This window comes from Phaeoacremonium minimum (genome assembly GCF_000392275.1).
Source record: "Phaeoacremonium minimum UCRPA7 unplaced genomic scaffold PA7_03_scaffold_599, whole genome shotgun sequence".
Taxonomy (NCBI): domain Eukaryota; kingdom Fungi; phylum Ascomycota; class Sordariomycetes; order Togniniales; family Togniniaceae; genus Phaeoacremonium; species Phaeoacremonium minimum.
In genome coordinates this window covers 106,092-131,698 of record NW_006921501.1, presented here as the reverse complement: position 1 = coordinate 131,698, position 25,607 = coordinate 106,092, and the positions used below count along the sequence as shown (strand labels likewise).

Sequence of the window (25,607 nt, the reverse complement as noted above, 5' to 3'; positions counted from 1 at the left end):
GCAGAATCGCGAAAGTTGCCAAGAGCTCTATCACTGCTTCTCTGCATATTCGAGTATCTGATTGATATCGATCATTGTGAATGGTCCAGAAGCAGAGCCAAGCTCGTTCGCCGCGTTCCCTTGGGCTCGGACCGCAGTGCAGGTCATATAGTCAGGACCTAGCGCACGAAGACAGACCTTTGCGTCTTCCACTTTCTGCCCTCTAAACCATATTTGATGATCCGTGACAACTTGCTCGGCAACTTCATCTGTGCCAGCGAAGGATGCTGCTGCAATAGGAGGAACGAAATTCCTAAATTCCAGAACGCCAAGCCATTCGGCGAGCAGCGCCTCTCCGGTCATCTTCACATATGCCTCTCGCAAGCACCAAAGTGCATAGAAGCATCGCAGCTTGAAGTCAACAATGTCTTCAGGCGATGCTCCCCGCGGTAAGCCGGGCACGGCACTCAGTATCTGGTATTTGAGATACTTGGCTTCGGAGGGCGCAAAGACATCGGCATGCATGTCGACGAAGCTTGGCCAGCCCTCATCCTTGATCATCTTGTGGTCACGGTCTCGCCGCTCACTCACACAGACGACATCCACCCCGACGTCTACCGGACCATCGTAACCATGGGCGGCAATCAACGCTACGAGGCCGGCCTGGTGGCTCACGTTGAACGATATGGGGCATGTCCCCGTATCCGGATCCCGGTATATGGGCTTTGTCTTTTCATCGCGGGTCATCTTGGTGTCCCACCATGCGACGTTGCAGTATTTGCTGATGACAAAGTGCTTGAGTAGAGCAGAGCCCAGGGCCATCTTTGCATCCCGGACATGATAGTATTTCAACACATTTGTTTTCTCCTCACGAGTGAGTAGAGACAGAGCTCGAGAGGCCTAAGACGTTTAGAATCATTGCAATGACATTCTTAGATGCGAAGAGAATGTACCAGTGTCTCGAGCTGTGCCGTCTTCGTGGCTCCAGGCCACAAGTCACGAGTGTCTAGAATCCATTGGACAAGTATAGGATCAGATGCGTTTGCCATGGTCATATCGTTATGTAGATCATCAGCGCAGAGGAATCGGCTCTACTCTGGATGTCACCTTGCCGTAAGCATAGATGATGATGATGATGATGATGATGGCTATTGACTTTGGTTGTGCGACTTCAAAAGCCACAGTCTGACGAATGCGACTTGGCAATCTCGCCTTCTGCTGCCGCGATGGGATTTACGAGGACAGTGTCACCTCGCAAATGACTTTCCTAGAATGATAACTGCGCTGGCACAGTTTGCGAGATTCGACTACCTGCACAGTCCTGTTAAAGAAACGCCTGCCTTGATACGTAGAGCCAGCCACTCCGGGAACCCCAACTCAACCCCACCATACAGTACCATCTTGTATTATCTCATCAGAGAGTTACCACGTGAAAGAGCGAGACCGAAACAGACTAGCTGCATAGTCCAAGCTGTCTGGGAGTCTGGGTTTTGGAGGAGCTCATTGAAGGGGGCTGTGCAGCATAGCGCCAGTTTCGGTACACCACCACCACCACGACGGAATAGCTTAATGTTAATGTTAAAGCTCTTAGCTCCGACGTCCAGACTGACAAACGTCATCCTTTCAAGAGGCCAACAAGGGCCATCACCTACCTACCTCATCACAGATCGCCAAAAAAACACTCAGCACCCCTCACTCTGCTCTCGCAGCCCTAACCATCCTAGATTCCTTCGATGTCCTCTGTGTATTCTCATTTGCATTGATTTCTCCTTATCTGCTGTTCACCTTTCTCCCCTCCTCTTCTCTCAATAGCCTGTTTGTCGCCTGTTCGCAGTGACCGACCGACCGCCTTTTCCTCGACCTGGCCACCCCCAATGTCCTGCATTGCTTGGCATTGGTGAGCTAGAAAAAAATCATGTCTGAAGCGGGAGATAGGTATGCGACATTGCCAATAGTCTTTGACTTGTCCTCTTTCTACTCTTGCCAGATTGGCATGCTAATGCGAACCCCATCTGCAGCCAGCACAAGCGGTCTAAATCAGCGGCCGCCTTGTCTCTCCTCCGCCGACGCGATACCCGAGGAGACGACGACACTGCTTCTGACGACGGCTCGACCTCAAATCTTGCATCTACCCCGACCATTGCCACATCTCCGGCCACGATATCCATGGCGCATCAGAATTCAGCAAAGGGCCACAACTCCCGGCTATCCACTGCTGGGTCGGTTAGCAGCCGAGTCCTCCAAAGCCAGAACCCCACCTCAACCTCCCCTTCAACGGCAACGAAATCGACCGCCACTCTCTTTGATAAGGGAAACAGCCTGGAGCAGTCGGTACGGAAGTTTCGCATCGTGGAAGCCTTGAGGAGTGGTGATACGGCCTCGATATCGAGAGCCATCAGAGACACAGCCGAGAACGGCCCCCGAGCCAGCACTTCTTCCATCGGCACCCAGTCGGGGCATAGCTTGGACGATACCACCATCCTGCACTTGGCTATCCAATGCGCCGAATTTCCTGTGGTTGAATACGTTCTGTCTGATGGCGCCGGATCCATCGACATCAATGCGAGGGACAAGGATGGTAACACACCCCTCCATATCGCATCATTGCAGGGGCGGACCCAAGTCGTGCGACTCTTGCTCGACCAGAAGGACATCAACGATGCTGTCGCAAACAACCAGGGTCGTCTACCTCTCGATCTCGCGCGGAATCCGGAGATCTTCCAATCGCTGCAACTCTCACGTTCACTGTTTGCTGAGAGCAAGGTCAAACAGGTGCAAGAACTTATCACTCGCGGAGATTACAAAACGCTAGAGAAGGTGCTAGAAGAGCCCCGTCTGAAGACTGTTCTAGATATCAACAGCACCGAGTTTGCATCGGATCCATTGGTGGTGCAAGCCGGCGGCACTCTGCTGCATGAGGCTGCCAGGCGTAAGAACACGCAACTCATCCAGCTGCTACTTCTGCATGGCGCAGACCCATTCCGTCGCGATCGTAAGGGAAAGCTCCCCCAGGATGTGACCAAAGATGATGTCACAAGAGCCATGTTAAAGAAATCGCCCGCTGCGGTGGCTGCGCAGCGGGGTATACAGGAAAAGGCCGTGCTTGGCCATGCTGCCTCTCAAGCGGGCACATCTACGGCCACTGGAGATGCTCTTCTTGGTAGAGAAGCCAGGGAGATGAAGGGCTATCTTAAGAAATGGACCAATTACAGGAAAGGCTACCAACTTCGTTGGTTTGTGCTCGAAGATGGCGTGTTGAGTTACTACAAGCACCAAGACGATTCCGGCTCCGCCTGCCGTGGTGCCATCAATATGCGGATTGCCAAACTCCACATGAGCCCAGACGAGAAGACAAAGTTTGAGATCATAGGGAAGTCTTCTGTTAAGTATACTCTGAAAGCGAACCATGAAGTCGAGGCTAAACGATGGTTCTGGGCGCTCAACAACTCGATCCAGTGGACCAAGGACCAGATGAAGGAAGAAGAGCGGCAGAAAGCCCGAAGCGCAGACCTCCTGAAGCAAGCCATGGCTGAGCATTCTCAGGGGACTTCCATCAACGAGAGCGAAAACGGCAGCCTTGCGGAACCGAAGCGGTCTAGCTTCCAGCTATCGCGACTGCATAGTGCCAACAAGTCTTTGAGCAAAGTTCCGACAGCTGTTGCCAGCACGGTTGGAAGCATTGATGACGACGATGCCATGACGGACGATCTATCTAGGATGAGGACCGGCAACGGCGCATCGATGATGCCGGATGATGACGACGACGATGATGATGAATACGGTGACGCTTCTAGTGGACGTGATGCACCAAATACCAACAAGGACGCCTTCACAATCACAGCGCAGTCAGCTAAACTGCAGCTCGATACGATGGCGCAAGTCAACGCCGCGCTCATCACTGAGGCCACGAAAAACCCTGCTCTCACGTTGTCCGACACGAAGACAACGCAGGCCCTAGCGACATATGATGCAGCTATTCGCTCCATGACCGGCCTCATAGGCGATCTTTTGCGTATCTCGAAGGATCGCGATGCGTATTGGCAATACCGCTTGGATCGCGAGGTTGACATGAGGCGGATGTGGGAGGAAAGCATGGCCCAAGTGGCAAAGGAACAAGAGGTTCTCGAGGCCCGAGTCGGCGAAGCCGAGCTGAAGAAGAAGCACGCGAAACGGATCCTCAAAGAAGTCATCGGGACCGGCATGCTGGAGTCTCCCCGCGACGCTGAGTTTGTTGAAGCGGAGGAGGAGCAAGATGCCGAGGAAGACCCGCTCAAGTCTCCGACCAAGAGCATCACTCGACGAGAAACCGTGCTTACAGAAGTTGCCAATCTTTCCGAAGACGAGTCTGAGGATGATGAAGAATTCTTTGACGCTGTTGATGCCGGCGAGATTGAGGTCGAGCCAATGCCACCATCTGAGATGGAGGAGAAGAGTGAACTAGTTGTCACTGGCGGTCTGGATATTAGCAGCTCTTTCCACGGTTACGAGAATGGAATCAGGACGAAGCTGAAGATTGACGCCGACAACCGGCCTAAGATCTCTCTATGGGTAAGTTTAATACAGAATCTGTCTAATCTGCCATCCAAACGGGTGCTGATGATGTATAGGGTATCTTGAAGTCAATGATCGGTAAGGACATGACAAAGATGACTCTCCCAGTCACGTTCAACGAGCCTACATCACTTCTTTATCGTTGTGGTGAAGATATGGAGTATGCAGATCTTCTAGATCTGGCGGCAGACCGAACCGATTCGATCGAGCGCCTGCTCTATGTGGCTGCATTTGCTGCCAGTGAATATGCTTCTACCATTGGCCGAGTCGCAAAACCATTCAATCCTCTCCTTGGTGAGACTTTTGAGTATGTCCGGCCAGACAAGAACTACCGTTTCTTTATCGAGCAGGTTAGCCATCATCCGCCTGTCGGTGCAGCCTGGGCAGAATCGCCGAAGTGGACCTACTGGGGAGAGTCGGCTGTGAAGTCCAAGTTCTACGGCAGGTCCTTTGATATCAACCCTCTCGGTACTTGGTTCCTGAAGCTTCGGCCTACGTCTGGCGGCAAGGAAGATTTGTACACCTGGAAGAAGGTCACCTCCTCGGTTATTGGGATCATCACCGGAAACCCCGTGGTCGACAACTACGGTCCGATGGAGATTAAGAACTGGACTACCGGAGAAATTTGCTACATTGACTTCAAGCCACGCGGGTGGAAGGCGTCCAGCGCGTACCAGATTGCCGGCAAGATTGTCGATGCTAATGGTAGAGTGCGTGTCAGTCTTGGCGGCCGTTGGAACTCCAAGCTATATGCACGCCTGACGCCGGGCTATGAAGCTACTGTTGAGGAGCCTGCTGACGGGGAATCGGTGCATCGCGGAAGCATTACTGACCAGAACCGCGCGTTCTTGGTCTGGCAGGCGCATGAACGTCCTAAGGGCATTCCGTTCAACCTGACACCGTTTGTCCTCACATTCAACCACATCGATGATAAGCTTGCCCCCTGGTTGCCGCCGACAGATTCTCGTCTGCGTCCCGACCAACGGGCTATGGAGGAGGGCGAATACGACTTTGCGGCTACGGAAAAGAATCGTCTTGAGGAGGGTCAACGCGCGAGAAGAAAAGCGAGAGAGGCACGTGGAGAGGAGTTCATCCCGGCTTGGTTCACGAAGGCTAAGTGCGAGGTCACGGGCGAGGAGTACTGGAAGTTCAACGGCAAGTACTGGGAGCAGAGAGAGAAGGCCGGTAGGGGAGACAAGAGCGCATGGGCGGGATTGGAGCCAGTCTACGAGGGCTAGCCGTTGCTTTGGTCTCGTTTGTAGATGCCTGTGCGATTCCCTAGTCCCTTTCGGCTCTTTACGACTGCTTCAGTGATGATGAATATAAAATGCATGTTTGACTAGTCCCCCTTTTTCAGCAGTCTTGGTGGAAAAGATGCCTGTTTGTCAGTATATAGGATTGTTCGGAGACTGTTGAGTAGATAGTTGTTCCATCCTGTGTCTAAATACAACCAAAATCCTCTCGCTAAATCTTGGTTACTTTGGAGCACTCTCCCATGAAGTTCGTTCGATGGGCGTCATGCCAATTTGAAATTAACATTAAATATCATAATGAATGGCATTTACTTGGTACGTACTTACAATTTCGCACTTCCCCTTTATGTTAGTGGGCCAAGACCCGGGCGGGCCGGGTGTGGCTTGCCAAACGCCGAACCTCGGCAAAACTCTCCATGGAAGAACTGTGACTGGCGATAGTTGGCCAATTACTTAAGGCACCTGTGCCAAATCTATGTTGACTCCTCGTCACTGTATGACGGCAATTGAAGCGCGATTGAATGCCATTTGCGATTCTCTCGGACCGAAAAGAGTGTCAAAAGTGCGATACGGAAATCGATACGACTTTATAAGAGCCACTGAAAACGGCACAAGGCGATCTACCAACATCTCTATACGCCCCGGTGAACATCTACACAATGGCCGACCGGCCCACGCTATTAAAACCGCCGCAATGGGACCCGAATAAGGCACCGATAGAAAACGTCCTGGACGTCACCGAGCTTGCTGTCCTCGGGCCGGTAAGTAGTTGATATTGTACTGCATGTAATTGCGCATCTCAGTCAAGGGGTTGCATCTTACTGGCGCAAGTGCCGAGTTGACTGGGGTTTCTTGATAGAGTGCTTACTCAGATCTCAACCACCCCTTGCCCTACCATCTTAAACATTTAGACCTGTAAGAATCACTAACATCCTCGTAGAACATATTCACAAACACTCGGCAGCCATGGCACCCTCCTGGAGCAAGAGGGGTCTACGGCGGCGCCGTCATCGCCATGTGTCTCGCTGCCGGCCAGCGCACCGTGCCCGATGAGTTCACCGTCCACTCATGCCACTGCTACTTCATCCTGGCGGGCAGCGCGGACATCCCCATCATGTTCCACGTCGAGAAGGTCCGCGACGGCCGCTCCTTCATGACGCGGACCGTGCAGGCGCGGCAGCGCGGGCGCGCCATCTTCACCACCACCATGTCCTTTGTGCGCGAGGAGGCGCCGGCCACCCAGGTCCGCCACGCGCTGCCCATGCCCGTGGACGAGGACGGCAGGCCGCTGCAGCCGCCGGCGGACGACTGGCAGCCGGACGAGAGCATCAGCACCGGCCCGTACGAGAGCGGCGGCATCAAGGTGGTGAATCGCGAGAGCCCGAATGCGCACGAGAAGAAGACCCGGCAGTGGATACGAGCGAGGGGCACGATCAAGGGCGGCCATCAGGCGCATCTGAATGCGCTGGCGTATGTCAGTGACAGCTACTTCATCGGGACGATCAGCCGCATCCACAGGCTGTGGCGGTTTCCCTTCAAGGTGGAAGAGATCGACCAGCTGCCCAAGGAGACCCTGGATCACATCCAGAGGCTGAATGATTTTGAGGGAGGAGGCATGGATCTCAAGAGCTTTGGCGATAGGCCGCAGATTGGCATGATGGTGAGCCTGGATCACACTATCTACTTTCACGAGCCGAGGAGGGTCAAGGCGGATGATTGGATGCTGGCGGAAATGGACAGTCCATGGGCTGGTGACGGAAGGGGCGTAGTTACGCAGAGGATATTTGCGAAGGATGGGACGTTGTTAGCTACCTGTGTGCAGGAGGTGAGTTATCTACGATATGGGTCGATGTATTGCCATTTGCTAACAATACCTCACAGGGACTTTGTCGACTCAAGGAGACACCGGAGAAAGAGGGTAGTGAGAAAACGTCCAAATTGTAAAATAATGATCCAGCGTTTCATCCGTAAGGCGGTATGTATTCTTATTATTCGGCGCGTCTTGAGGCGACCCTCGCTTCACAAGACGAGTAGGATTCTACTGCGTTGAGATTTCCTCTGACACTTGACTAGTTTTTCGGACTGGTATGACCATATCACACCAGCAAAACATAGATAAGTGCGTAGAATGGATGTATTAAATACGTTTCGAGAGATCGTAACCTCGACTAAAATTCTATGTCGCCAAATAATATCTTGTGATGAATTCTATGGTTAACATGTAGCTCTTCCAAAATTATTTAGATGTTGAAGAGTCTCACTTAATTAGGATGGTGGCGGCAGTCCGGCCGGTGGATTTGTACTCCGCGCGACGGGCGCTTATGGTTAACCTCCGATCTGACTCGGAGCTTACCAGCAAGAGAAACTCAGCATCAATCCACCCACTGCCAAAAACTGAATATTCACGCCATAACCCATCTCATTTCCGGTCACGACCGGGTGATGAAAGTGTGCTGCTTTGCTAAGACTAGCACCCATCTTGTTGCGGTCCTGCAGTAGCTGCCCAATCCCCAGTCTGTATAAACAAGGACTTCCGAGCCAACATGGAGCCTGAGCAGTCGGAAGCCGGTCAGAAGCCCCGGGTTACAAATGCCTGTGAGGCGTGTAGAGCAGCCAAGGTCAAGTGTGAGGCTAGTAGCACACTGGGCATCTGCCGCAGGTTGATATTGCTTGTCTAAACCGTATTCCGGCTTTGCCATACTAACACGGCTCCCAGATGTCAGGATTCAAAGCGTGAGTGTGTCTTCAAGACTGGACCGCGCACAAGACGACCTCGCCAGTCCAAGCTGTAAGACTCACATATTCGGCTCAACGAGAAATGTCACGGTATTGACAGCATAGGAACCCCACTGCTCCCCGTGCACCTCCCCCTCCTGACCCCTCCAAGACATTCACCATTGATATCCCCATGCCGGCGGACAACGAATTCACAGACAGCCTTGAGATACTGCGTGAAAAGCATGAGATGTATCTCGACAGGCTCGTTCCAGACGATGAGCGCAGCGAGGATGACCTCTTCAACGGATCGGATCGGCCGTCCGGGTCTGGGACTGGTGATGGGTGGTTCTCAGCCCTGACAACGCCGCCGTCTTCGACTCGGTCTCGATCGGTGCATGGCTTCAGTATCCGTCCACAGTTCAACCTCGAGAGTGCCGAGAGCCTTCTCCAGAGCTTTCGCGGGATGCTAACCCATTTCCCTGTCATCCTGCTGCCCGATGATGTTAGTGTGCCCACTCTAGCAAGAGATAGCCCCTTTGTGCTGCTTGCGATCTTATCGGCTGCAAGCGGAAGCAGGACACTTCAGGGCCATACACTGTATGACGAAGAGTTCCGAAAAGTTTTGGGATTGAAGTTTGTTGCCGGCGGGGAAAGAAGTCTGGAATTGCTCCAGGGGTTGCTCGTGTACTGTGCTTGGTAAGAGCTCTTCACCTATTTGACTGACGACTTCAATTGTGGATTGATCACAAAGCACAGAGTCTGACGCATGGAGACAGGTATCCTTTTCATTTGCGACCTCACAATAGGCAAGCGTTGCAATACATTCGCATGGCAGCAGATATAGTTCGTGACCTAGACCTGGACCAGCCGCTGGAGGATGACATCACCCAAAGCCAAGGAGATGTTGAGCGCATGGCTGGTATCAGAGCATATCTAGCTTGTTATTACTTATCGACTAAGTAAGTCTTCACGATGCTGATACCCGGATGTTATACTAACAGACAGCGAGAGCTTTGCGACTGCATGGGGCAGGGCGCCTAGCTTACGGTATTCACAGTGGACGACAACCTGCTCCAACATCTTGGGCGGTCATGAGCAAGCCTCTGGTGACAGACTATTGGCATGGCTTGTGCGAATGGAGCATTTGATGGAAGAGGTTGCCGTGTTGCGGAAAAACCAAAAACACTCCATAAATGATTACCAAACATCACTGCTCATGAAAGGAATGGAGACGCAGCTGAGGGAATGGCAGAGCAACATGCCTCACGATATCTCATCAACTCGTGAGTATTTTGATCGACGTAAAAGGAACATGTTACTTACACACATGCTAGCCACCCTCACGATGTCTAATCTTTTCACGGAAATGTACATCTTCGGCGCACCCCTACTCAAGTTGCCCACCGCTAAGAAGCTTGATCTCGATCAGCCAGGCATAAGACAGAGCCCCGATCGCCTGCGACCCTGTCTCAACATATTGCGCACCTTCTTTGAGTACATCATTGCCTTGCCGGCGTCCGAGTTCGTCAACTTCTGCGGCATGGACTGGGACCATTTCATCGTCGCCATCATCCTAAGTTTCAAGCTGTCTTTCCCCCTCGCTGTATGTCCGGAGTGGGACGCCGGCGCGGCCCGACACGAACTCAACCTGGGCTACTATCTGGACAAGCTGGCATACCAAGAGGCGGACCTCACGCCGGCTTCGAACAAGCCATCCGACGTCGTCTCCGCAAGCAAGGTCGTGCTCGGCGTGGTGAAGCGCAAGTGGGACAAGCGCCTGGCCGCGCTGAACCCGCCGCATCCTGGGCCGATTGACAAGACAATGGTCGGGTGCCCTATGCTAGACGGTAGCCTCGATCCATTTATCGAGTTATGGGAGGAGGATTTCATCAATACTAAGCTACCATCTACTGTTGGCTCTGTTTCTGGCGCTGGGGGCCCGGCTGAAGTATCTCAGCCTGCGGTGTATCACGATCTTTGGGCGACGATGACGCTGGGCTGGACGAGGGAGGGAATGGATGATATCGATTTTGGCAATATATAATGGGAGCACATGGCATATACACGACCTTGAATGCCTGATGCACACAATACAATATGAAACAGCGTATGAACATCATGTTTTGTCTACTTTCTGACTTTGAGAGGTTGACTCTGAACCGTACAGCAAAAATGGCCCAGTGGTCCAACTTACACTGGAGCAATGAAACGACTCTAATGGTGATGATGAAATAAACCAGCTATTGAGGTCAACCCTATCGAATTATTCTATGTCCCAGCGCCAAATACACGTAAACGCCCTTCACATCATACATCACTTCTGAGCACGTCTAATCAAGGTAAGCTCAAGAAGAGATTCTCCATCGCGGGATAATTTGGCGTCCCCAAGCCAGTCAGAGGATCCCACCCAGCCACGGCCTCGAACCCATCTGTCCCACAGCCTGGGTTGTTGCCATTTGCCACGTCGTTGAGAACCTGCGGGTTGGCGTACAGGGCAGGGTTTATGAAGCCTACGGGGCCCTTACCGGCTTCGATTCGCTTCTCGTTGATGAGGTTGACGATAGACGCAAAGACCGGTGCAGAGGCTGTTGCTGTTGATTAGCTAAGTGATAGTTCAGTCGAAAAGATTACAACTCACCAGACGTTCCAAAGGACAGGGAGAAGTTCCCGTTCACAGCTGTCACGTAGTTGGCACCGTTGGCTGAGACGTCAGGGAACCCTCGGACTGTCTTTGAATTGTTGAAGCGGTCAGCGCCATATGGAGGCGCAGAGTCGGCGAAGTAGCTTTCCACAGCTTTGGACTGGTATGACGGCATTGGGAAGACGTTTGAGAAACCGCCTCCCGAAAAGATCACCGTCGAGCATGCACTCTCCGCCGTCCGGACCGAAGAGCCCTCCAAGACCTGTGTCGCTCCAACGGACGTCACCCACGGGCACGACCCTGGGAACGATGGGTTGAAGATGCCGCTGGTGCCGTTGTTGTAAGCGCCAGTCAGAGGATCAATGCATTGGCCACCGTTGCCGGCTACGCCAAAGTCGCCTGAGGAGTAAACCACGGTAACACCTTGCAGTCCTAGCTTCATGTACTCGGCGCATTGTCTCTCCTCGTACTTCGCGCTGAGATCTCCCTCATTGTAGCCGTAGCTTGTGGAGATGACATTCGTTGGGGAGTGCGTTCCGCAGCCGACCCGACTCGCGTATTGGGCGTCGACGTTCGGATCCTTGGAATTGCCGCCCTGGAACGTGCAGAAACTGGCGTCGATAGAATCAAGGAAGTTGTTGAAGCTCGCTCCCTGGACAAGGTCTCCGACTTGGAAAAGAGTTGCTTGTTGAGGGAAGATCAACGCCATGGCGAACTCGAGGTCGAGTGCGGACTCGCCGTTGAAGCTGAAGCTTTGATTTTGAGTCTGCAGGACACCATTGTCCAGCAGCTGAACGATGGGAGACTTCCCGTCCAGCCTTGTCTCAAATTGTTGGAAGTAGAGGTTCAGATCCTTCTGTAAGAACGCTTGCGGCGTGTATTCAACAATACCCAGCGTGTTGTTGGCCGAGGCAAGTGTCCCCGGAGGTGTTGCGTACAGTGCACGCAGACAAGCCGGGGTAATCATCGTGTCGCATTGATTGAGATCCATTAGGGCATTTGTAATCGTCGCGCCCTGCTTGGGATTTGAGCCATCTGACGGCGAACCTAGAATGCCATGTTCTGGACGACTCTGTCGCTTCTTCAATAAATCGGACCGTTTCTTGAGTTCCTGGACATGTTCATCTGAAAGCGCCTTCTGCTTGTTCTTCCGGGCTTCACCAATTCGCTGGTCGAAATGCACAGTCGGAGTCACGATGTCAATATGTTCCTTAAGGTGTTCAGGAACATGGTATTTGTCACAAGCAACGTGCGAGTGGCCCGAAGAGAAGTGCTTATAGATATGGTACTCAGTCTTCAGCAGATGCTCAACCTCTCGAACGGTGGCATTGAAAGAGAGCCAATTCTTCGATGCTGATTGTTTGACTCGGCTCGAGCTGATACCCTCCGACTCCAACCATTCCATGACAGCGTCTACCGCCTCCTTCTTCGGCGCAAACGTCTCGATGATCTTCTCCGGTGACCAGTGCTTGCCGTAATTAGGAGACTCGGGGTGAGCAACCTCACTGATGAACTCCTCAGCACGGTGCAGGTTCTGCTGTGCCAGGCCTATCCGTACAGGCAGGACCGCCGTGCTGTGCACGCGGGTGGATCTGGACCAGCTTCTCCGGACAAGTGGCCTCTCTTCGTGAACGACATGATTGAGGGAGCGCCGGAGCGGTTTGGCATCACTTGCTACCGCCAGGGCAGCAAGTATGCTGGCGAATACACTGAACCGCATCTTCAATCGTCGCTCCAGGCCGTGTGCAGCTCCACCAAGGAGGGGAAGAAGTCACAAGATCGAATCCCCAGCGAGCATGCCAAGTTATGAATGCGCATCATTCTCAGTCCTCGGCCCCTGTCAATGAACTCCATTGAACAATGGTCGCAAGACATCGCTGAAACTGGGTCTGCACCCCGTACCGCCCTCGCACTCGGGGCCAATTGTCCCAGTAGCTAGAGGACAAAAAGGGTTGCCCGAGCGTCTGAAGTCTAGTATCAAGCAGGGTCCTATACTATTTCAAATGCCCCGAGACCTTGGGTGAAGCATTTCAGGGGTTCAGGCGTAGGATGGGACAACGCTGGCAGATTTGCCGATAAGATAAGCATTGATAAAGCGATGTTGTCGATCCATGGGAGATTCTGCCGTGAAGGGGCATTTTCGTGAGGGCTATCAAACATATCCCGCCACTGCCGTGTTCCAGGCTTGGCATCAGCGCAACAGCAGCCACGCGGCTCTGCCATGGAACGACAGCGCATTGAGGCATCATGCGCCCCGACACGCTTGGATGTAGGGCTTTGCAACCGAGTAAACGTGCTCAACGCCCCACGGGAACTCTGGGTTCAACACATCCGTGCGGGATGGTGGGGGTCCTAGGGGTTCGATGCGAACGTCCAACTAAGCTCCAGATGCGCAATCTGAAACGCGAAGAGCTACGAACGAGCCAATTTGGCAAGCTTGGCCTCAGCTAGCTTCTGCACCGTCTCCTTCTGGAGGATCTTCTGCTCGTTGATTATCTGCCACAACTCATCAATTTGGCGCTGCATTTCTGGGTCACCGGCGCCGCTGGCTGCTGGTTGCTGGAAAGCTAAAGCTGCGCGGTCTAACACTTCCTGGGAGAAGCCCGGGGTGTTCAGGAGCGAATTGAACTTTGTGTCAGCTCCGAGATCTTCTTCGAAGTGAGTTGTGAGAGTATAGCTCCGTTCTGCCTGTGTTGGCTTGACGATAGTCCAAGCTTTGGTTGGGCTAGTAGATGAGAGCGGCGAAACAAATACCAGGTTCGTGACAGCAGCATTAAGATTTGCAAGTTCCCGCGTACTTGTATTTGCACTGCTATCGCCTAAGTTCCAGATGTGAATCTGGCCCTGTGGATGACCGGACAAGAGAACAGTGCCGTCGTAGGTCACTGCCAAACAGGAAGCAGGGCCAGACTCTGCCGGGGCAACACCGAACGGAGCTGTGACTTGCACGACAGTTGAGCTGGCCTCTTCACTTTGCTGTCCAAGCAGAGCTTTTTCGGCAAAGAGCTCCACAGAGTAGATGGACTTATCTTCGGTTGAAACATAGAGAGCACGTGTGCCGGGGTCTAGCACAGCACATAGAGGGAAGCTAGGAAACAACAGAGTACGAAGAACGGCTCCTGTCTGGTAGTTCCAGACGATGCAGGTCTTGTCTTTGCTGGCAGAAACGCATACGCTGGTGTCTTCATTGGTGCTCTGGCCAGCAACGAGAGAGGTGACAGCACCTCTGTGATTGGAAAGACTCCGGTCCGGCTCATGCTCAGCCGTAGCATCCAGCTGCAAGAGCTGGGCCAGATTCCACACGCTAATGTTGGAATCCTCTGAGCCTGTGAGCAGGTGGTAAGGGGTCACAGCCAAGCAGGACACGGCCTGGACATGGCATGGCGGAGTTGACACGAGCCTGCCCGTGCAATACTGAGCCGCGTTAGAACTAGAAAACTCAACTCCAAGGGAGATCGTTGCAGGGTGCTTACCTCCCACAGCATGATCCTGCCCTCTGCTGTCCCGAGAATGAGCACGTCATTTATCAGGGTCAAGCATCGGATCCTCTCTGGAAACGCTACGAAGGCCTCCTGGTTGCCTCGCAGCCTCGAGTACACGTGAACATAAGCCTTCTCATGCTGGGCAGCAAACACGTGAGAGTCGCTCACGGCGAGGCAGTTGATCGGCGCAGAGCTCTTCTTGAAGCTTGACTTGGCGGCATAGGTCGGCCACAGGGTGTGGGCGTAGATGCCAACGTCCTTTGCCAGAGCGGTGTTGGTGGTGAGTGGTGGCCCGCAGATGCAGGAGAAAAACTCCTCGGGCAGCATGCTTGTTTCTCGTTTCTGCGTTGGTTGCTTCTGCTGCTGGGCTGACCTCGTGGATTTTTGTCTCGAAGATGATGTTGAAACGGCCGATCGTCACCTCTCAACTAATGTCTGCCTGTCTTTGCTGCCTCGTCTCTCTTTCTCGTGCAAGCCGTTTCGTTGTGAATATTTTTTTATTTAGAGGAGTAGCATGGTGCACTTGGATTGGCCACTAAGAATGCAGCCTATGGCTTGAGGCGCACCCTCTCGGGACCCGGAATGGCAAGGGCTGCTGGCAGTTTCAGTGGCGTAACGGCACGACAGTGACTTGCAGCGCTCGAGGAGAGGCAAATCGGCGCTAGCAGACCCCGCCGTGCAGCGGTGCTGCAGCGCTACCTCACTCTAGCTTAGGCGAGGAGTAGGATGCATTTACCTGCTCCATTCCATCCGCCCTTTGCAGCACGCGCACCCAAAATAAAACTTGCACTTGTCAGCTATCTGCCTCCCTTGCGTCGTCGAGTGACGAAGGTGAGGACCAAATATCGACTTGGCCGCCGTATTAGCCGTGTTTTTCCAATGAGCTGGGTGTTGGGTTGGATACAGCACCCATCTTGCAGTGTTACCCCGCCCGAAAGAGGGAGTCAGTGTACAAAGCGTTGTTGCTCTCCGCCATCGTCATCATCAAGGATGCATACGATGCATCAGATAGCCTGGTGTAAGAGGCCCGGAGACGGCACAGTCGGGCAGACGATGCGATGCGATGCGACAAGCAAGACCATAAGAGGCTAACGTGCAGCGACAATGCTTCTTTCGACTCCTCTTTCCTGCTTGAGTTTTATGACGAGTCGAAGGGAAAAGGAAAGCATCCGTGGCTGGGAGTCTTGTGGGCCAGATATTTTCTTTTTCTTCCCTCGCCGATCGCTCCTCCTCTCCTCTTCCTCCTCCGCCTCTGCTAGCTGACCCCGACTTGTCCACCACACCATCACCAGGCCTCCTAGTCCCAGATTCTGGTCAATGGTCCTCGAGACCCTGTCCTGACAGATAGACTATGGACCAGCCGCATCGTCACCGCTTGCAAAGGGGTGGCCCGTGGGTGAGCCAGCTCAGATCTGTCTCCATCCCCTGCTATGCAGTAGACTGGATATCGACGACGACCGGCCGAGTATCCCGGGTGAGAGCTTATCGAGACATCCACCTATCCATTGATGACACTCGACACCAGAAACAAGGCAACGGGAGGCGTCTCATTTATTTCTTGTCAACTCGAGTTTATCTCTGGCCGTGCAGTCGCGTCCATCAGCCTGTGATACGTGCCAGATTCCAGCCATGGCCGTCCATCCCACTCAAAGGTCTCACCTTGGCCATGCCATGCCAGTCTGGAACAGTGTTCCTCCGATGGCTAGTCCATCTGCAAGCCGTCTGTGCGCATTGCTTCTCTCTTCGAGGCCTGTGGACGAGAGAGCTGAGAAAGATGCCGCGTGCAAAGTTGAGGTTGCACAGCTTTCATGCCACCGCCCGAGGTCTTGCAGCCTCCCTGACTCCTGAATACACCCGCATCAGAGGCTTCGACGACGCTGGTTCGCATGCGTCCCCTGTCGCTCTCTGCCGGTCCCGGTTAGTGTGCAGCTGGGCGTGCTGCACGCACTTCGGGAGACCTCGTGCTTGAAAACCTGTGGTTTTCGTTCCTTTGAACCATACAGCAGCTGCTCTGCATCTCTGTCTGGGTCGTCACGGATAGATACGAGCGTCACGCAGACATGCACCCACACAACCTATACAACCTTCCCCTCCTTCAGAATTCCCCACCACGCGCCGCCGCATCCTACTATGTAGATTTGGTTGCATTCCTAAGATCATACATAGTGGAGAGGCGGTCGTGCTAGTCTAGCGCGTCAACGGTACCTAGTCCAAACGGCGGGCCATCATGGACCTAGTGGTCCCTTAGACCCGAAGCCAACGCGCCCTGACGTGTTAATGTCTTGTATGTCTAGTAGAGGCAGAGATATTGCTGCATTCCCTCCATTGTGGCATCCCAATCCACGAAAATTCGTGGGCATCACACTAGACAATGTCTTGCGGCCCCGTTCATTTGTGGCCACTGGCTTCTGAGCTAGTTATTGGCCTGGTGTCACGACATGGGAAAAGCCCTTTGCTCAGAGACGCCAGCCTGCATGCCATTCCTCGTTTCTGCCCCTTGGCGGATCGCAACGTTTCCTATAATTTCCCATCCGGCCCCTGTTTCCGAATTGTCAGACCCTCTCGCCCTCATGATAGATGCTGTGGTGTAGCCTAACTTTGATCCCACCCAGCGGCAAGCCTCTTTTTACTCACTCTGCTGTTGTGACAGATACACAGGCAGGGGTCCGTCACGTTCGGGTAGCTCAACTGATGCTTGGATACTCGAAGGTTGTTGAAGCGTAGAATCGAGCAGGGTGTACAAGCAGAGTCGATCGTCTTAAGGCCTCGATCTCGCGCAGATCTTTTTGAAAACTGAGTCCTGTCTTGCTTTTTCCAAGGCTGGCAAAAGGAATATGGCTGTCGAGGCTGGAATGACCTGCAACCTCCCAGAGTTTCTGGCTCATGATCTTGAGATGTCGGAGCCGCTATTTCAGTCTCGGTGTATGACTGCCGGGGCGCCTTCATTACCTATGACTAGTTCAGGTCGAGAGCGCTCACAATCTATGCGGAGCAACATCAGTAGACGTTGGGTGGTGTCACACAATGATCCCCTGCAGGATGGACTACAGACACAGAAGACTATCGACGTGCAGGACTTCCCGGCAGAACATACAGAGACTTTGAAGTCGGGGTCGCCGCCGCGAACAAGGTACCACAAGGGCGAATTCCGCATGCGAGAGGAAGAAAACGGGGGACGCTTGGTCCTGGATTTGGATTATGAAGAAAATTCGGACTCCAAAACCGACTCATCAACAGACGCCGCTTCCCCTTCCATCCGGACTCGGCAACGGTCGGTCACCACTACCGCTACCTCAGTCAACTCAGCAAGATGCTCCTCATCGTCACACAAACCTCACGTGTCAATGAGTCGCGTTGATGGTAGCAGTTGGGTCGATTTGGAGCCCGACATCTGGGATTCCGAACCGACCCTGAATTTGGAGCGACCGCTTACTGCGAGTTCACCTTCTAAACGACCGCACACTTCGTCGGGCGCCCCTTCACCTCAGAAACGCATTTCAGAGCATTCTATCATTCACGTCCCCAAGAGAAGGTCGTCCTTGAGCCACCGAGTCACTTATCTCGCTCCAGGAGATCCGTCCTTCTCGCGGCCTAACTCGGGCCTCATCTCTTTTGCACCACTTCCTGACCTCTCCTTTGATTCAAATGCTTTTCAACAGTATTCTCATCGACGAAATATCAGTAGCATTAGCCGTCATCCTGACGATTGCTTCGAGGACGAGGCTGCGGTTGGCCCAGTCGTGTCCACGCATCGTTTGCCCGTTGAGCGAGAGGTGAACCCTCCATCCCCACCGCGAAGTGTTGCCGAGGAAGATCACGTTGCCGATCTACCCCAGACCCGCGAGTCTGAACTTCACGAGAAGCCGGCACTGCCAAAGAAGGACATGCCCGGTCTGATTAATGTTCAAGCCTGGCTAGAATCCAGCGGCGAGCTCGCTGTTGCCTCTCCTCTTCGAGTGAAGCAGACTCCACCATCACCGGGCATCCGCGTTCCGCCGGAGATTATGGAGACGTTGCGCGTCTCAATCACAAACTTCCCGGAAACAATGCTATTGACGTCCAGCTTAACCATCGAGACCATTCGCAGCTACTCGAAGAAGCTTAAGCGCTCTTCATCGAGAGGCAGCATCGAGGCGCCATTCTCGATTCCTTCTGTGCCAACTCCACCATCACCGACAGCTACCACCAAACGATGGAAATTTTCTAAACTGCTTTCTAGCCGCTTCGGCAATGGATCGTCGAAGTCCAACTCGCCCGCGCGCGACGACGATAGCTCCAATGGCCTTGACTTCGGGTCCACAGCCTCGGCGACCTCAACACCGAACTGGGCTCCAATTCGCAATATCTTCCCCCTTGGTTCAGATTATCTGTGCGACGCACTCTATGCGCATCTCCTGGCCTACAACTACTTGGCTTCCATATGTCCGATAGATTGCAGCGGCGCTCGCGAGAAGCACATCCGCGTGACGAAAGCCGGGCTGGACGACGATGGCTACCCAGTAGTCGACGAGGATCCGCGACGCGTCCCTAAGAAGGCCGCTAGCCTCCTCGGCCTCTCCCGCGCCGCAGCTTGCAGCACCACCGATGTGTTCCAGATTCCGCGGAAGCCGGTCGGCAAGCAACACAAGCGGCTGTTGAGTCTCGGAGGCGACAAGAAAGGCACTACCGTTGGCCCCGAATCTACTCTTGCGGATCTGCGGGACGGACTTGCTAAGTGCATTGCCAACCTGGTCTCGACGCTCAAGCTCACTGGCGGCGGCGAGCAGGACGCTCCGATTATGACGGATGGCTTGAAGGATCTCGACCCGCTGTTGCTTCGGTCTCTGTGCGAGGTTGTGCGTTGCTGTGAGGAGTAATTCTTCGTCGACTAGTCAGCTTTCACTGGACGGCATTTTGAACATTCCGATTTCTCACCTCGGTTATTCTTCACTTATCATGAATATCTTTCTCTCTGCCGCGTCTTATCAGGGATGTTATCACTACTAGGGTCATATTGTACCGTTGGAGTTTGGCCAAAAATACCCTCTCATTATCTTCTTGCTTATGATTCCCGACTGTTTGCTCTTGTCTTGTAGGAAGCCCCCTTTTCCGTCTTTGAGAAGCACAACATATCACTTTCGACGTATACATTACGATAGATATGACTCTATAGATGCTCAATTGACCACGAGTAACAATATCGAGTCTGTGCTAGTATGTGGTACACAAATGCTGATAGGTACGATGAATGTGCTGAACATGACCTCTAATTGCACCGAACTCCCATGTACTCCTCATGTGCTCGCTTGCTTCGTCGAAAGGAATCGGAGACGGAGGTCTATCAATGAAAGAGAATCACGGCCTACGTGCTACCTATAATCAACGCCGCCGTCAAACGGTCCATGATGCTGCAGCGCGTGTCCGATCTGGCCCTTCTCGGCCCAGTCATCCATCCCCGTCATGCCGGACGCACCGCTACTTCCCGGCCACGATGTCGTGCTGTGATCGCCGCCCGGGTACGGCGGATCGTCCACGGTGCCCCTGCGCGACGGAACCGGCGTCGTGGGCGACACGACGCGCCCGTTGTTGCGCAGCGACTTGGCGTGGGCGTTGCTCAGCGCCAGCAGGCCCGCCGTGACCAGCAGTAGCGACATCATGATGATGGAGCCGGCCTGCGTGATGTTGCCCGAGAAGGCGGCCACCAGGTACACGAGCACTTTGGCCATGGCCTCGAGGTAGCCTTCAACGAAGGTCTTGTTGCGCAGCCAGGCGGTCGCGGTGATGGCCTGCAGGTCGTCGGACATGCCTCGTAGGCAGACGCTTCGTCCGTGGCCCAGGTCGACGAGGTACTGTTGACGTGGGGTGTAAGTAGCAATTTGAAGAAAGGGGGAGGGGGATGTTGGTGATGAAACGGGGCCGTTGGTCGGCCTGCCTTCACGGTCGGCTGCATTTCATAGGTTGCCTTACCTCGGTGAGCTGGTTGTGGCGCCCTTGACCGTGGTCGTCTTCTTTGTGTTTACGAGCAGGCATGGATCGCTGCTTGATAACCCAGATATTGAGTATGCGGGAGAGCATCAAAGCGCTCAGGAATCCTAGCCCCCACCCTATCAGAGAAGATGTCAGCCTTGTGGCAGCGATGAGCCTGCAGATGTGTAGCAAACATCCGAAACGCGATGGCGTTGTAAAATGACATGTTAAGGGGTAAATCACATTGGAGCATGTTGGTTTGGAATCAAACTTAAACGCCATCCAATGGGGTGGCAGGGTAAAAGGATTACCAACGGACGAGTCATATCTCAAAAAGAAAAGAAGGCAACCAGGCGCAAGACTTTGGAAACAACAACAAAGAGAAATTTCTCTTACAGTCTTCCAGTAGTATCATAAATGTGAAAGCAACGATGGTTAAAATGGGACTGGTCAAATACAGCAGATGTGACAACCACCCTAGGTCAGGGGTGTCGTTGCCCGCCCAAACGGTGCCTCGTTGGCCAAGGCTGGCTCGTTTCCGTCGACGATAGCGAGGAGGAATCTGCCCAACATCGAGAGTGACAATCTCGCCAGGCCTGGCGATCCTTTCGATATAGTTGATGGTTGCCTGGTTGAGGATGGAATACGTCAAGACCCTGCCATCCCGCTCTGTTTCGACGGCATTGAGGATTATGCCACCCTCTTTGGCGAGCGCATCAGCTGCTTGTTGGTAGTGAAGTCCAGGAGCAAGAAGTAAAGAGTCCAACCAGGAAGAGCCTCCTGTAAGAGCGGTTCGTTGCGCAATTGTGCTCAAATCAGCGAGAGCTACTAATCCGGACGCTGACAGTGTGAAGTGCGGGATTGGTGTAACTGTCCATCCATTAACGAATGCTCTTTTCGCGACATACTATGTCATTCATCAGCCTTATGTGGTCTCAGTTGAATATCGACTCGACAGTTAATGGTGGGGAGTTGGAATGTGGCCCACCTCCATGATTACCAGTAGTCCGGTTGAATTAGTCCGATTCCTAGTTTCGCCAGTCCCAAAACCGGCTCTCAGGCGCCGTAATGCTAGCGCATCAGAGACTCTTCAAATTGAGTTAAAGGCTCTTCAACCTCGATTTCGATGAAACTTGGAAATTCGGTGAGTTGGGGCTCTTCAAAAGCTCATCTGTGTGACGACACCAGGTGGTCAGCAGCGTCTACCAAATCAGTGATAGTGTTGGCGCAGCAACCGGATCCCACGATGATCACTGGCAGAACACAAATGAGGTGGCGATAGCAGCGCACATGTAGAGAACCACTCAGCTATAGTTTATAGAAGAGCCACGAAGCAGCAGAGGAGCTGTAGAGAGAAGCTGCATCAAGATATCATTGTTTCTAGTGTTAGCGTCTGTCTTCATCGTTTGTCCAATGCCGAGACGACAGGACTCAATCAGATTGCATTTCGCTGCCCGAAAGAGGAAAGTGGCGCTGAGGAGCGGCTTGACCTGCCGGGAGCTCGGACCACTCTAGCTGTCTGTTAGCGTAGCGCGGCTCATGTGAGAGTTACCCACAGTCGACGACAATTTTTGGGTTCGAGCTCAACATCCAACTGCTGAACGACCGCAATTGAGTGAAGTGTCATCGACAACGCATTGATTGGGCACCGATACGGTCTGCTACAACTTTGCCAAGGGGCAATGCAATAGACACGGTCAGACCTGTCACCGCAAGTATCAGTTACATCAAAAGAAGACCGACTAAACTTGCCGACATCGAACTCGGCTTCACAAAGATGCGTCCGCGGCTCGCTCTTCGCCGGATCCTCTTCCGACCTGCGAAACCCGCCAATGCATCACGCACCTTTACAAAGAATTCCAGTGCGCTCCGCAACACAAGGCCACAACTTCCGTTTCTCTCCATCCCATCTTTCCAACGCCAACAATGGCGCTACTTGACAACCGAGCGCAAGCGATGGATCAAGCGGGAGTTGCTGCTCAGTGTGAAGTATAGCATATACATATGGGCCATCCTAGGATGCGGCGGCGCAGCATATTGGGCCCTTGCGCAGGAACAGATGGAACGCGAACATCCCACCCCTCACGAGTGGTCGTACCGAACTAGAATGCTCCTGCGCGGCGCCTTGACAGAGAGAGATAGGAAGGACACATTCGCTACAGACTGGGTGATCGTGTTTCAGATGCTACGAGATGTGCTTGACAAGCTGGAGGACCCGAAGCTGGAGGGTGCCGGCGTGAAGGATCTACCACACGACCATCCGGCGGGAAGCAAAGACATCACAGCTATGCCTGAAGCATGGCGACGAGGATACTTCGAGTCGCTGCTAGCGTACGCAAAGGCGTCGGAACATGTGGATGGCTGGGTTCGCGATAAGACAAGGGGTATTATGTTTCCCCCTGAGGTGGTCGTCGGACCATCCAACCCGAAACCGAAGCCTATCCCGCCCGGCGCAAAGAGTGCCCCGAGAGAAGAGGATTGTGAGCCAACCGGCTTTCCCTCACCAGACGAGCTGTATTTGAAGCTTCTATCAACAGATGGGTTCACAAGCAGACAACGCATGGAGGCCGCCCTTTCCTACGCTTCGTGGCTGGAGTACAAGCAGCTGATCGGGCCCGCGAGTATCATATACGAGGACGCAGTGAATATCGCCATCGAAGAGAAATACACTCCGGGTGCTCCGGTGCTCTTGAATCCGAAGACTGGTGTTCTAAACGAGAAGGCGGGCAAGCCATCTGCCAATCTCCTCACTTCACTCACGGCATTGGCGACATTCAAAGCCCGGCATGATGACGTTTCATCAGCTTTGCCTATCATGATCTCGATATTGAAAGCCCGTAGATCATTACCCCTTATGTCTACCCAATCGCCTCTGATTCCTCTAGCAGTAGGAGGCGACTTTGGCGAAAACTGGGGTTATAAAATCTGGAACATGGCACAGGCGCTTCTGAAGCCACCCGAATACCCTCCTCCTCCAGATGACGGCACATCACCCCCGGTGCGGGACGCTAAAGAACTATGTGAGGAGGCTGCGCTGCATCTGCATATCGGAGAAATCATGTACACCGCACAGAATGCTGCACGCGAGGAAGGTATAGGCTGGACGCGAGAGGCAGTCGATATTGCAGAGGAGCAGCTCCACAAGCTCGGCCGAGCCACAAAAGACACGGCAGCAAAGACTACGTGCAGAGAATGTTTGAGTACGGGCTTGGATAACTGGGCTACAATGGTAGCGAGATTAGTGGATGAGGAGGAACGCAAGAAAGCCAGCGGATTGAGTACTAAGTCTAGCTCAAGCTGGTTTGGTCTTTGGGGTGATGGAAAGACGGAGGAGCATGGCAGGTGGGCAGCAGAAGAGAAGGTTGTGAAGGAGAGATTAAGGAGAGCACGGGAACTTCTCGAGGACCTCGAGCCTTCGGGAAGACCTATAAGCTCGGTGTTCAAGGTTTAATCAACAAAATGTGTAATTCGGTCTATGGACTGTGTAATGTCAGCTTAGGTACCGAGCAATGATACTAGCTGTCTCATCCTCCAAAGTTCAGCGCAAACTGCATATCAAGCACACTGAGATCCATCTGTCCAATGACTGCTCTTGTTCAACCTGGAATCAGACCCAAGGCAGAAAGGGCATGACAGGAGTCCGAATGTTCTAGACCTCATCGTCCTCCTTCTTCGCATCCTTGGGCGGGGTTGCCTCATCAGACTTCACCATGTCGTTGAACTCATCCTTCGTCATGATCTCGAGCTTCTTCTCATCAGTCTCCTCACCCCAAGCATCTCCACCCTCCTCGATGTCGGCGAACGTCACGACGATCTCCGGGTTCGTGTAGTCAGTGGTGTTGGCGACCTCCTGGATGAACTTGAGCACAGACTTGTGGCACTGAATGAATGCTGTCTCGATCAAGTACGGCTCGCCGCTGCTGAAGACCGGACAGCCGAGGTTGGTGAAGGTCGATGTATTCGGGTTACCATCGGGGCCGGACAGGGGTTTATCCAGCTCCTCAGAGGAGATGGCCCAGGCACGAGCTTTCTATTCATTCTGGTTAGAGTAAGTCCCAGATCTTGTGTGAAATTCAATAACCTACCTCAGGCAGGAACTGCTTCAGCCCATCACACTCCACATACTTCTTGTCGTACGAGCCGCCCACAATCGACAGACTGTTCATGCGCGGGCCCCAAGCCGCCCACTTGCTATCGTCGTTGAGATGCCACTCCACAAAATGAGTCGCATCGCCCAGGACAACAACATCAAGCCGCGCCTGGTTGTTCACAAGCTTCGGAAGGACCTCATCGAAAATGTACGCAACGTGCTGCTCGGGAGTAGCGTTGCCCTCGACGGCATTGACCTTCGGGTCGTAGTAGCGGCCGAGGTGGACGGCGCTCTTCATGGGGACGGCCTGGCTGCTGCGGCTGTTGAGGGCACGCTTACCTTCGGGCCACCACCACAACGCGCCCATGTTGGCGAGGATGATGCCGGGGGGCTCGGAGTTGTGCTTGCTGCTGGTCTGCTCATTGATGGCCTTGACGACAGAGGTCATGCTGCCTTTGTTGACGCCGCCCATGCCGCCAATCACGCGATGGGCGAGGACACCGAGCTCCTGCTCACTCTGGCCGAAGATGACAATGACGCGGGACTTCGACTCGATGTCCTTGCTCACGAAGATGGGGATATGAGGGTCAGAAGTCTCGGCACCAAAAGGCAGGATGATCTTTTGCAGACCCTCGGCCTCAAGGCGCTTGTGAACAAGACACTCGACAGCCTCATTGAAGTGGAAGCGCTGACGCTCATTAAAGCGATCATTGCGGTAGAAGAAGAACTTGAAGTAGAACTTTGGGTTGGCGATGAGACGAATCTCATCTTTGTCGTTGACATAGTAGCTACGATGAAAGAGGGTCAGCAAGGTGAGACTTTTGTGGCAGAGTATTGTGGATGGTAGTATACCCAAGCGCTTTGAGGTCAGAGACAAATAGGGGGTCCTTAGGCAGACCAGACCAGAGACGACGGAACATCTTGAAATGCTTTGTCACAGTTGTGAT

The 25,607-nt window shown here is 53.4% G+C and overlaps 10 protein-coding genes across 10 annotated transcripts; 5 read left to right on the top strand and 5 right to left on the bottom strand.

The window, feature by feature from the left end:
• Positions 1 to 30: 30 nt before the first annotated feature.
• Positions 31 to 1,028, bottom strand: UCRPA7_8586 (putative phosphopantetheinyl transferase protein; the record flags this gene model as incomplete). The annotated part of the gene is made up of 2 exons (XM_007921098.1): positions 31 to 879; positions 933 to 1,028. The coding sequence occupies 2 exons, from the start codon at positions 1,026 to 1,028 to the stop codon at positions 31 to 33; spliced, it is 945 nt and encodes a 314-aa protein (XP_007919289.1).
• An 866-nt stretch (positions 1,029 to 1,894) lies between these two features.
• Positions 1,895 to 5,768, top strand: UCRPA7_8585 (putative oxysterol-binding protein; the record flags this gene model as incomplete). Its single annotated transcript, XM_007921097.1, has 3 exons — positions 1,895 to 1,914; positions 1,998 to 4,527; positions 4,587 to 5,768. 3 exons carry the CDS (start codon positions 1,895 to 1,897, stop codon positions 5,766 to 5,768), a joined length of 3,732 nt encoding a protein of 1,243 aa, XP_007919288.1.
• A 674-nt stretch (positions 5,769 to 6,442) lies between these two features.
• Positions 6,443 to 7,727, top strand: UCRPA7_8584 (putative acyl- thioesterase ii protein; the record flags this gene model as incomplete). Its single annotated transcript, XM_007921096.1, has 3 exons — positions 6,443 to 6,544; positions 6,724 to 7,443; positions 7,665 to 7,727. The coding sequence occupies 3 exons, from the start codon at positions 6,443 to 6,445 to the stop codon at positions 7,725 to 7,727; spliced, it is 885 nt and encodes a 294-aa protein (XP_007919287.1).
• Positions 7,728 to 9,846: 2,119 nt separating this feature from the next.
• Positions 9,847 to 10,545, top strand: UCRPA7_8583 (putative zn 2cys6 transcription factor protein; the record flags this gene model as incomplete). Its single annotated transcript, XM_007921095.1, has 1 exon — positions 9,847 to 10,545. The coding sequence occupies one exon, from the start codon at positions 9,847 to 9,849 to the stop codon at positions 10,543 to 10,545; it is 699 nt and encodes a 232-aa protein (XP_007919286.1).
• A 290-nt stretch (positions 10,546 to 10,835) lies between these two features.
• UCRPA7_8582 (putative subtilisin-like protein) lies at positions 10,836 to 12,780 on the bottom strand (the record flags this gene model as incomplete). Its single annotated transcript, XM_007921094.1, has 3 exons — positions 10,836 to 11,086; positions 11,140 to 12,716; positions 12,776 to 12,780. The coding sequence occupies 3 exons, from the start codon at positions 12,778 to 12,780 to the stop codon at positions 10,836 to 10,838; spliced, it is 1,833 nt and encodes a 610-aa protein (XP_007919285.1).
• Positions 12,781 to 13,554: 774 nt separating this feature from the next.
• UCRPA7_8581 (putative wd repeat-containing protein) lies at positions 13,555 to 14,951 on the bottom strand (the record flags this gene model as incomplete). Its single annotated transcript, XM_007921093.1, has 2 exons — positions 13,555 to 14,556; positions 14,616 to 14,951. The coding sequence occupies 2 exons, from the start codon at positions 14,949 to 14,951 to the stop codon at positions 13,555 to 13,557; spliced, it is 1,338 nt and encodes a 445-aa protein (XP_007919284.1).
• Positions 14,952 to 17,968: 3,017 nt separating this feature from the next.
• UCRPA7_8580 (hypothetical protein) lies at positions 17,969 to 19,480 on the top strand (the record flags this gene model as incomplete). Its single annotated transcript, XM_007921092.1, has 1 exon — positions 17,969 to 19,480. One exon carries the CDS (start codon positions 17,969 to 17,971, stop codon positions 19,478 to 19,480), a length of 1,512 nt encoding a protein of 503 aa, XP_007919283.1.
• Positions 19,481 to 19,972: 492 nt separating this feature from the next.
• Positions 19,973 to 20,633, bottom strand: UCRPA7_8579 (hypothetical protein; the record flags this gene model as incomplete). Its single annotated transcript, XM_007921091.1, has 2 exons — positions 19,973 to 20,452; positions 20,571 to 20,633. The coding sequence occupies 2 exons, from the start codon at positions 20,631 to 20,633 to the stop codon at positions 19,973 to 19,975; spliced, it is 543 nt and encodes a 180-aa protein (XP_007919282.1).
• A 2,044-nt stretch (positions 20,634 to 22,677) lies between these two features.
• UCRPA7_8578 (hypothetical protein) lies at positions 22,678 to 24,021 on the top strand (the record flags this gene model as incomplete). The annotated part of the gene is made up of 1 exon (XM_007921090.1): positions 22,678 to 24,021. The coding sequence occupies one exon, from the start codon at positions 22,678 to 22,680 to the stop codon at positions 24,019 to 24,021; it is 1,344 nt and encodes a 447-aa protein (XP_007919281.1).
• A 198-nt stretch (positions 24,022 to 24,219) lies between these two features.
• UCRPA7_8577 (putative arb2 domain-containing protein) lies at positions 24,220 to 25,580 on the bottom strand (the record flags this gene model as incomplete). Its single annotated transcript, XM_007921089.1, has 3 exons — positions 24,220 to 24,600; positions 24,656 to 25,448; positions 25,513 to 25,580. The coding sequence occupies 3 exons, from the start codon at positions 25,578 to 25,580 to the stop codon at positions 24,220 to 24,222; spliced, it is 1,242 nt and encodes a 413-aa protein (XP_007919280.1).
• Positions 25,581 to 25,607: the final 27 nt, after the last annotated feature.